Raw genomic sequence first — 9,950 nt, forward strand, 5'->3', positions numbered from 1 at the left:
AAGAGCACATGATAGGGAGGGTTTCAGTGACTGTGAGCACATTAAAGGTCGTTGGAATTTAGAGCTCACAGTCAAGTCATGGTCTAGGAGGAGACAAGCTGCAGTTGGATTTTGAGTAATGTCAGACCAGCTGAGGATGGTGGGGCCGGTAGGAAGGCACCAGTTAAGAGGAACATCAGTGGATGGTACGGAACATGAAAAGCAGGAAAAGGTAATGAGATACGTTGTTAATGCGAAGGGCCCACAGTAGAGAGAATGTCACATGCAGAAAGCTCCAGCTATCCTGCAAGGGACAGAGACTAGGGTGGCACTGCAAAGGAGAGCGAGAATAATGCTGATGACAGAGAGGAGTCGTTGTGCTTTTGGAAGAGGCCATGACTACATCTTAACAGCTTAGAAATGGTTCTCTGGGACTCAGGAGAGAAGGAAGAGCAGCTTTGGAAAAAAGGGTTTGGTTTTGGAACTAGAGCAGGTGAAATTGCCCTGGACATCCTGCTTGTCTCCTCTCCTTCTCAGGGCCAACCTCATCCTGGCATATCATTTAAATCATCCTTAAGAAGATATTAACTTAACTGGTACTGGTTAATATCTTTACTCAGGGGAATTGAATTTAAATGAACGTACTAGCAAATCTATGGCTTTCATCCTTTTTTTGGCTCAATGTATATTCAATAGGCAGTTATGATATGCCAGTTACTGTGTTAATCATCCCATAGTGGTGCATTTTTGGGAAATGTAAAGAGCAGTGAGGGAGATATACCCCAGAACTCTTAGAATTTAAGGGCTTCAGTGGGCTGCTACTGTGGCTAATTTTAAGGCAAGCCCTCCTGTCCTCCTGTGTTCTTAGAGCTCTCTCTGTCTCTCTCTCGTCTCTCCCTCTCACGTGTTTTCTTATTATATTCTATGACAATTTTCCCCTTACGCTGACTTTTACAATTTAGTATATTCAAAAATCTTATTGTGTGCATTCTTGTGAGCTATTTCAGATACTTTGTGAGCAAGGCTAAAAATAAACTCAAAGTAAGAAGACTTCAGATCATGCCAACCTGATGAATCAAATGTTTTTCATTTGTATTTTCTCCCAACCTTTATCCATATGAATACATAATTTGCACATATTTATAGTCAGAGTGTTCGGGTAAAAGAGAAGAAAAATAATTTACCCTCTTTCAAGGAAGAGTGGCACACACGGGCTGTAAATACTTCAGCGGGCCCTGTACATAGGATCCCTGGTGGCTACAGAGTCACCTCCATCCTGTTGGCATAGAGCATCAGGGAGGCAGCTTGCCGAGAGCGCCTATGTTTAGCCAAGGTGGGTTGTGTGATAAGAGGGCGGGGGCCTGGCCACATGCTATCTGACTCATCCTCTCAAGCACACGTGTCAGTGTCTCCTCAGTTGGGACCGCCTCCTTCAGAAGACAGAGCCTGCCTGTGACTTTTCTGCCACCTTCATCAATTTTCAGAAACTAATAGGCGCTGGGCACTGTTGAGCCTTCAGTAACTCACGTGGCCGATAACATCGTTATTACTTGCTGCTGGCCCTCACGCAATTGCCCTTTCTCTGGTTTGGAACTGCAGCCCGAACTTCGGTGCAGTGCCTGGCTCTTCCCCAGCCTCCAAAGCAGTCTGCCAGGCCACTGAAGGGATGCAAAAATGAAGCTACTTGACCTACTGCTTCGTTCTCGGGCATTTCGTGTTCCATTTCTGTGTGCATACATAAATATACGCGTGATACGTGATTTTGGATCATAGCTGGTCCCACATAATTTTTAGGATCCTTTTGGGGGGTAATCGGCCAGAGATAAAGAGCACAGCATAATCTTGAGCATGGATTTTAATAATTACTTTACATTTACTGATCTATGACCACAGCCTCAGTTTTATCATCTTTATTTTGGGCCTATTTGTGTTCTCCTCAGGGTTCTGTGTTTTACCAGGGTAAGGGACACGAGTGGCATGGTGCGTAGTCTAAGCAGGCGTCGGTGTTTGACTGATAGCCGTCTGCCAACGGCCGAGGGAGCTGCAGACGGCTTCCCTTAGCTGACATCACCATGAAGAGGCTCTTCTTACAAATAGGACAGACACATCTATTATCTGCCTTCCTCCTAGGAACACTGGCCACCTAGATCGCAAACAGTTTTCCACTGAGGTCAAACAAGGTCACTGGCTTACCTACCACGGCTGCTAAGTCTGAATCTTGACATTCCTTAATTCCAGCTTCTAGGCCAACATTGGCTCAGGAGTCGACTATCAGGGCATACGTGGAACTGTATTATCAATTAATGGATATGAACATATGGCTACAAAGTACCCTCACTTATGAGGGAGCCAAAAAGAACCAGGAACCAAACTGCATTTGAATCAGATGAGATACCTGTGATTTGGTCCACTCCCTGGCGATGTAGTTATAAGACTTTAATTCATTGAGGAACCGGTTCACGAAGGCTCACTGGGTGGCTTTAGCGCTGTGCTACCTTGGGAAAGTGATACAGCTTCTGAGGGCCCTCACCTATGAATCTGAACCCATCATGTCTGCCAGCTCCTTTCTGGGGTTCTCATGAAGTTCACGTGGTGCGTATGTAGGCTCTTTGTAAATGGTGAAATTCTAAACATATAAGTGGTTGTTTATAGGCTCTTATGCATCCTGCAGGTGTTGCATGCTATTAACTGGCCGACTTTTCCCAACATTATTTTCCCTCTATAACTGAACTCCTGAATGTCTACCATCCCACCTACAACGGACATTCAATTTTAGGGAGTAAAGTCATTTCTTCAGTTGCTCTTATGGTGATCATTAGTCATGATTAGGCAGAATTCTACTGGTTAAGATATAATTCCAGGGAGGCCTAGAAGGCACTTTGTGCTCATTTCCCAAATATATCCCTGACAAACTTGCTAATAATGTAAAGTTCTGAAATTGGGAATTCATGTCATTGTCACAGTTTTAATGGAATTACATTTTAAGATCTACCATTCAAATATGCCTTATTAGGAATTACGTTCATCTAATAGTTTGAATAGGTTTTCAGTAGAGGAAAGGAATGGAACATGAGCTGATAGGGGTGAGAGCCAAAGTCTCAGAGAAGTTAAGTGTAGAGAGAGAGAACACAGTGGATATGCTATATCAGAATTTTTCTCCATGTGGATGGTAGACTATTTGGACTATGTCTCATGATTAATGTTGTCTTAATTCTCTAGGTGACCAAGAATCATGTAAAATTATCTAGAAATAAATCTCGACAGAAGGGCCAAAATACTTCAGATGGAGGAAAGAGAAGAGAAATGCATCTTACCCAGCAGGTCTGGTGTCTTCAATGGCTCTGTCCACTGGGATCAAATCACTGAGGTAGACATTGAAGTTTCCTTCTTTCCATCTTCTCTCTGCCTCCTTCTCCTTTCCACGGGGAACAACGACGGGCCGTCCAAATTGGCCTGGAGCTTTGGGATCCCTTGGAGAAAGTGTCACGTCAATTTTTAACACATGGTGCATTCCACGTTCTTCAGGTAACAAGGCTTTTATATGATTTTGGTTGAGTTCTGCAGGTTGGGCCTTGGCAGTCAAGCTGATTCTTGCTGGCTCTAGCCCCTCAGCTACGGCTTGATGGGATTGAGAGACTGTTGCTCTCCGTGGAGGGAAAGATGCCTCACTTCTCTTCCTGGAAATGTGTTTCCCTCGGCTTTCACCCAATACAATAGGGAGCACAGTTTTGTTTTTAGGATTGGGGGCCTGTTTGGTGTCTGTCTTTAGCTTCTCCTCCTTAGTTATAATCACAACGTGGCTTTCAGAGAAACTGAATTTCTTCCCACCAGCCACTTTGGCTCCATCATCCTTTGGCAAGCCTCCCAACGGTGTTTCGTTAATAGATTGCTTCTTTGAGCGATTTGAATTGGCAATAAACTTGGAAAAGGGAAGGCTCTTATTGGCTCCGTGTTTATTTGAATCTAGTTCTTTGCTCTGAGTCTCAGTTTTATTTAAGGCTATGGCTTCCCTAGATTTTGGCAACAGTGGGCTGGCAGGGTGTGTCCTCTCATTTGCTACTGCCTGTGATTGCTGCTTTGATCTGTCAGTATCAGGACTGAGGGTCACATTTGGATTTCTTTCGGCTGCTTGTTTTGATGCATCACTGCCAAGACTAGAACTCTTCAGGGCCTCCTGGTTTATACGGTCAGGCCCTGCATGTGCAGAAATTTCGGCCAACTGAGTTTCTCTTGCAGCTAGGAATGGGGTTCTCTGAGCCCCCTGAGTTCTCATTTGCTTTGCCATGTGGCGAGAGTAGGCTTCAGGTCTGAGGTCCTGCCTCTCTGTGTTTTGCTTGGTCAAAGTCACCGGAAGGGTCTGTAGATACTCAGGATGCCACAAAGGGGCAACCTTGCCCCTTCCCGGGGTGTTCTGCATTTTTCTTTCCCTCTGGGTTTGGTCCAAGTCATCCTCAACCTTGAGCATACCCTTCTCAGTTTTTCTAAAGCTCTCTTTGCCCCATATGCCCTTCCCATGTCCCCTCAGTGGGGGCTTCATTTCTTTTATGCTGCTGTAAAGGATCTTAGTTTGGTCTGGCTGAACTCGGAATCCTATCTGCTCCCTCCTAACGATGTCTTCCTTGAGGACCCGAGTGTTGACCTCACTGAATGACAGGCGGAGAGCTGCCATGTCAAAGAGCAGCCAGATGACAGAAGCTACAAATATAAATGCCAGGACTCGCCCGCTTCCTCGGAAAAACTTTCGAATCTTGTTCATGGTGCAGAGGCTTCGCTTGCAGCCTACCCTCCCCTGGAGCCTGCTTACCTTGAGTGGGAAGAGGGAGCTGAAGTAGCAGCAGCAGGGTTGCCAGAAAGCACCCCTCCCCTGAACCCAGCGGCAAGAGCGGTCCAAGGGGGAAAGCTCAGCTCCGACTGCTTGTCAGTCTCCGCCTGCGTGGCATTTCACAGCAGAGCCTCTGTGCCTGCTCAGCTGTCCCCTGGCTAAACCATGCTAAACACTGCCCGTTGGTCACTCCGGGAGCAGTCGATTCCAGCCACTGGACAGTTCAACATATCACTTGTCTCCCCCCACCGAGCCCACGTCCACCTTCCTATAAGCCCAAGAAAAGGTGGGGGCCGGGCTGGGGCTGCCACTTCTCTCCTCCCAGTGCTCCGTCTGCACGCTGTAACTCAACACCACTTCTCATAAGGAAAACATTTCAAGCCATTACCCAGAAAACTTCATTCAGCTCTCACCTTCCGTGTTAGGTGAGAGCGTGTGTGTTTTCTGGGCAATTAAAAGGAAAGAAAAGTTGGAGGGCATGTGTTCCTGGTTTGTAACCCCACCTACCCCATGCCTGCTCATTAACCCTGTTGTGCCCAGTTCTCTGAACGACCTGGCCCAGCAAACAATCACTGACCTTCATGTTTCGGCTTTGAGAGGGAACAGCTTAAAGAAGGGGTCTAGTGCGATCTCAATATCGGAGGTGGATCTTTAATCACTCAGCAGTTTTCCTTGAGTGGGAATCAAAATGTTTCTTTAGAAGTCAATGGTTTTTTAAAATGACTCCATCTATTTTTATTATTAGATTGACTAGACATAAACTTAATTTGTCATATTGCTCTAAAAGCTTCTAAACGCTTACTCTCAGTTTCGGTACTTATCTTGCCACAGAGTGGTAACAAACACTTTGCAGAGTGTCTTGGGGGTTGGACCAGACTTGGTACCCCAGCACTGGGAGACTGGCAGAGCAGTGGTCCCCACACAGGCTTCATGTTAGAATCACTCTAAAGAAGTGGCCCCCCAGCCCCCTATTCTGATTGACTGATGGGGAGTGGGGGCAGCGACAGCAGTTGGTCTGGTGTTGTGCTTTTGCGAAGCTTCCCGGGTCTCTATAATGTACAGCCAAAGCTGAGAAACACTGGTCTAGAATAAAATACCTCTCATTTTTTTTTAAAGGTTTTATTTATTTATTTGACTGGGAGAGAGAGCACAAGCAAGGGGAGTGGCAGAGGGAAAGGGAGAGGCAGACTCCCCACTGAGCAGGAAGCCCCACTCAGGGCTTGATCCCAGGACCCCAGGATCATGACCTGAGCCAAAGGCAGACACTCAACTTACTGAGCCACTCAGGCGCCCCATATTTTTTGTTTGTTTTTGAACACTCTCATAATTTTTGTGAAATTCCCTCCCAGATAGAGTAAAACTGAATCAAAATCCGCATTTTAACACCACCTATTATAAACATTGTCCATGAAGTTTGAGAAGCACTTCCAGAGAGCACTGTTCTCTTGGGATCTTTGAGCAATCTGTAGACGGCAATGCCACTTATTATTCCAGTGTGGGGGAGGGTGGGGGCATAGCGTCTCTGCTCTCAGGTAAATATAGGCCCCTGAAGACTTGGGAAGGGAAGAAGGACAAATTCTGAATTCTCTATACTGATGCATTACCTTCTGTAGCATTTGGCCTTTAAATCCGCACCTTGCCCCAACGGAGGGAAGCCCGATAAATGCAGCTATGGTAACATGTTTCTTGAATCCCTGATTCTCCTTTTTATTCAGTGCCTGCTCACTCCAGTTTGGATTGTCCACATGGATGACAGCTTTGGTAGTTTAGTCATTTCCTGCCTGCTGTTATTCATCCACCTTTCCAATATTTGCTATGTTTTATGACTCAGATCCTGTGTTAGGTATTGAGGGATATGGAGTAAAAGGCCATAGTTCTTGTCTTGGACCTCTCACACTCTATTGGTGGATACAGACAGGTAGGCGGATTTACAGGACATGATACGTAATACGAGAGAATAATCTACTGGATTCTACAGGGACCTAGTTTAGTTTTGGGATGCATGAATAATTTTTGAGGAAACTATCCTTAGACTTGAGGGGTGAATGAAAACATAATTATTTCTGCCCATATTGTGGTCTGAGAAAAGAAATATTAGTTGGATGGTGAAAGGGAGCTAAATTAGCAAAAATCATAAAGTGAAGAGAGAGTATAGGACCTGAGGGGAAGCACAGATGTCTGAGAACAAGCAGGACTGGAAACACAGGCTTTGCCATTAGTGGGCATGAGTGTGTGTGTGTGTGTGTGTGTGTGTGTGTGTGTGTGTATGGATGTACCCGATGTGTCCCAAACAGGTTACTGATCTCTTTCCATAGAGCATCTCACTCAATCTCCACACAACCCAACAGGGAAGATACAGTGAGAACTATCACTCTGTTATCAAAGAAACAAAGCTTAGAGAGGTGAAACAACTGGCAGTAGAAAAGGAGGATTTGGATCTGGAATAAATGACTAGGTGACACTGTAGTACTTACATGCCACACGTGCTGCTTCTCTAGCCGTCCAATCTTGTACATTAGTTAATGCCGTGTGTTTACTCTGCGATTAAAAAAAGAAAATAAATTCTGCCTTGCAGGGGAATGTAAAGATTAGAGAAAACAATTTAAAGTTCTTGTTATATTGAACGATAGAGTCACTGCTTCTAATACGGTTGCTGATATCTTGTGTGATAGGAGTGTGGGGTGCATGTGGGAGACAGCATACTGGCTCTTCTCAAAAATCAAACAAGAAGACTAATGACTAACATTCTTTTGGCAAAAGGACAAGAAGGATATTTGAGTATTTTATTTTTGGCTTGCTGTTCCTAATTCCCTTATTTTGGACTCACTCAATGAAGTCACTATATGCCCAAAACACTGAAGTAGTAACTTTGTTTCTGCCCCCTAATGACTTTAAAACTCCACTGAATAGAATAACTTCGACATAAAACATAGCAAACTATTTAGGATCCAAGTTCCAAAATAAAGTAAGAGATTGTTTTTCATATCATGGATATGTGGTTTACATTACAATATTGCTTTAAATATGAAAATAGGATGCTTTGAAATATTTTACTATCCAAGATTTAAGTCTTGTCCAACCACATCTCCACCCCAAATGGCAGCTGGAATTACTCAAACTCCTGTTAGAAAAGTCAGCCCTTATTACAACCTTATTAATCTCGACAGCTTTAAAACACTGCTTGAAAAATATCCTGAGTCTTCTATATTTATTTGATCTAAGAACAATGATTTCTTTCTCTCTCTCTCTCTCTTTCTCTTTCTCTCTCCCTCCCTCTCTGGTCTTTCCTTACAAATCAAAACATAAAGCAATTGCAACAGGAGGGAAGATTGTTAAGAAAATTAAAGGAGAGTCCTGGCTTATCTACCTTAGGTAGTTACTTATAAACTCTGGCTTAGTATTGACTTCTAGCTGATATAAAATACAGAATAAGACATGAAGAGTACATAAGAGAGAAAAAAAATGTTGACCTAGTCCTTTGCAACAGAAGGATTGGATTGGCAGACTTGGTCTAAAGTACTGACTTGACCATTAATAGACATAATCATGGATATGATCACACATGAAAGAGCTCTTCTAAAGGCCTCTTCCAGCCACTTCCCCATTTTTTTTCCCCTGGTGAGTCTGTAAGAATCTGTAAGAATGACCGAAGTTGGTTATAAGCTACATTACCGACCCAACGTTATGGAGCTTCAGGAACCCAGCAATAACTTCTGGTGGCTCCCAGCAGCTATACATAGCTCCTCTTTTTCCTCTCTTGTCTGGACCCATGATGTTCATACCAATGACAAAGTGTGGACAAAAAGAAATAGATTAAAAAAAAAAGAAATAAAAAAACAAAGAAATTAAGAAATTCTACACTTAATGGAAGTCAATACACACATTATCCAACAGATGACATTTCATATATGTAAATGGTGCTGTTTTTTTATTTTACTTGTATTAATTTCCATGTTACCAACATAAAAATAAATATATAGGTGGGCTGACTACTTAAGATATGTGTGGCTGTCATCCCAAATGGTAGCTTTAGCTGCTCAGATTTCTTAAGAATTTATACATAGTTAGTTGGAGTGGGTATCAATCTAAAAATCTTGAGTTATGAAGTAATCCTTGGGAGGCTTTTGGAGATGCTATTCTAATTTTCATTCTGACTCCACCTGTAGTAAAAAAAATAAAAAGTTTTAGCTTTTTCTTCCTTAAAATGGGTATATCAGTGGGGGGGGGGTCTCTCCTTTACTTGGTTGCTGTCAAAATAATCATATTAATAACAACTGTTTATTGAAAATTTACTGAGTGCCTGCCAACCTAGTGGATCATAGATTGTTCAACAGCACAGCGCTGTGTATTAGAGTGGGATCTGAACCTTTATGCTATGTCCATGGCAAATACCTCTGAATCATCCTCATTGTTAGTTGTAGGAGATTAATAAACCATGTTTTTATTTCTAGCCTCAAACTTCCATAGTGGAAATATAGAATCTTAGAAGTACTGGTTCCAGTTCTCTGGATTTGCAATAAAGTTACTCTCTCAGAGTATTTGACTGTTTCTTGATTATATAAGTCTACTCTGATTAATTAATATCTATTTTCTTTTATGATTTTTCCTCAACTGCTTAGTCCTAATTACAAAGGATATAAAAAGAAAAATGCATTTAGGCATATATTTTATGGAGAATAATGATAATCTATAGATGCATCACTGAATTTGAATTTAGATTTAAATTTAGAGATTCTAGTTAAAGACAATATGGAATGAAGTTATTATTCACTTGAGAAATTCAAATAGGAAAACCAAATAAATATTATGTGTATCATTTTGCTTTCTTATTTTAATATGGTCATTTTTTTCCTCCAAAATTCTTTTTTTTTGACAAGAAAAAATGTATTTAGCAGGATAACACCATCCTGTGAACAAAATCCACAAAAAAAGAGAGAAGATTGAAAATTATAATTTAAAGCCTGGAGTTATTGCAAAATCCATGGGTAAACTAAAAATACAAATCAGAATCTTATTCCATTTTAAGCCGTTCTTCCAAAGAAGATGGTTGACTATAAATTCTGGCAGCCATCTAAGATATTGGTGTATGTCTCCTTCTTTAGAAGTTTTGGAAGCTGGTTAAGAAATGGCCTCAGTGACTACGGCCCAC

The 9,950-nt window shown here is 42.5% G+C and overlaps 1 protein-coding gene across 1 annotated transcript in view; it reads right to left on the reverse strand.

Annotated features, from left to right (window-relative positions):
• Positions 1-4,843, reverse strand: part of GALNT5 (polypeptide N-acetylgalactosaminyltransferase 5) — a 41,988-nt gene extending 37,145 nt beyond the window's left edge. The window contains exon 1 of the mRNA XM_025854374.2: positions 3,294-4,843. Coding sequence (XP_025710159.2) covers positions 3,294-4,735 — 1,442 coding nt within the window. The 5' untranslated portion in view covers positions 4,736-4,843. The remainder of the gene's footprint in view (positions 1-3,293) is intronic.
• Between the last annotated feature and the right edge of the window lie 5,107 nt (positions 4,844-9,950).

This window comes from Callorhinus ursinus, unplaced genomic scaffold, assembly GCF_003265705.2.
Source record: "Callorhinus ursinus isolate GAN/ISIS: 27379988/994484 unplaced genomic scaffold, GSC_fseal_2.0 scaffold2, whole genome shotgun sequence".
In the NCBI taxonomy this organism is placed as follows: Eukaryota; Metazoa; Chordata; class Mammalia; order Carnivora; family Otariidae; genus Callorhinus; species Callorhinus ursinus.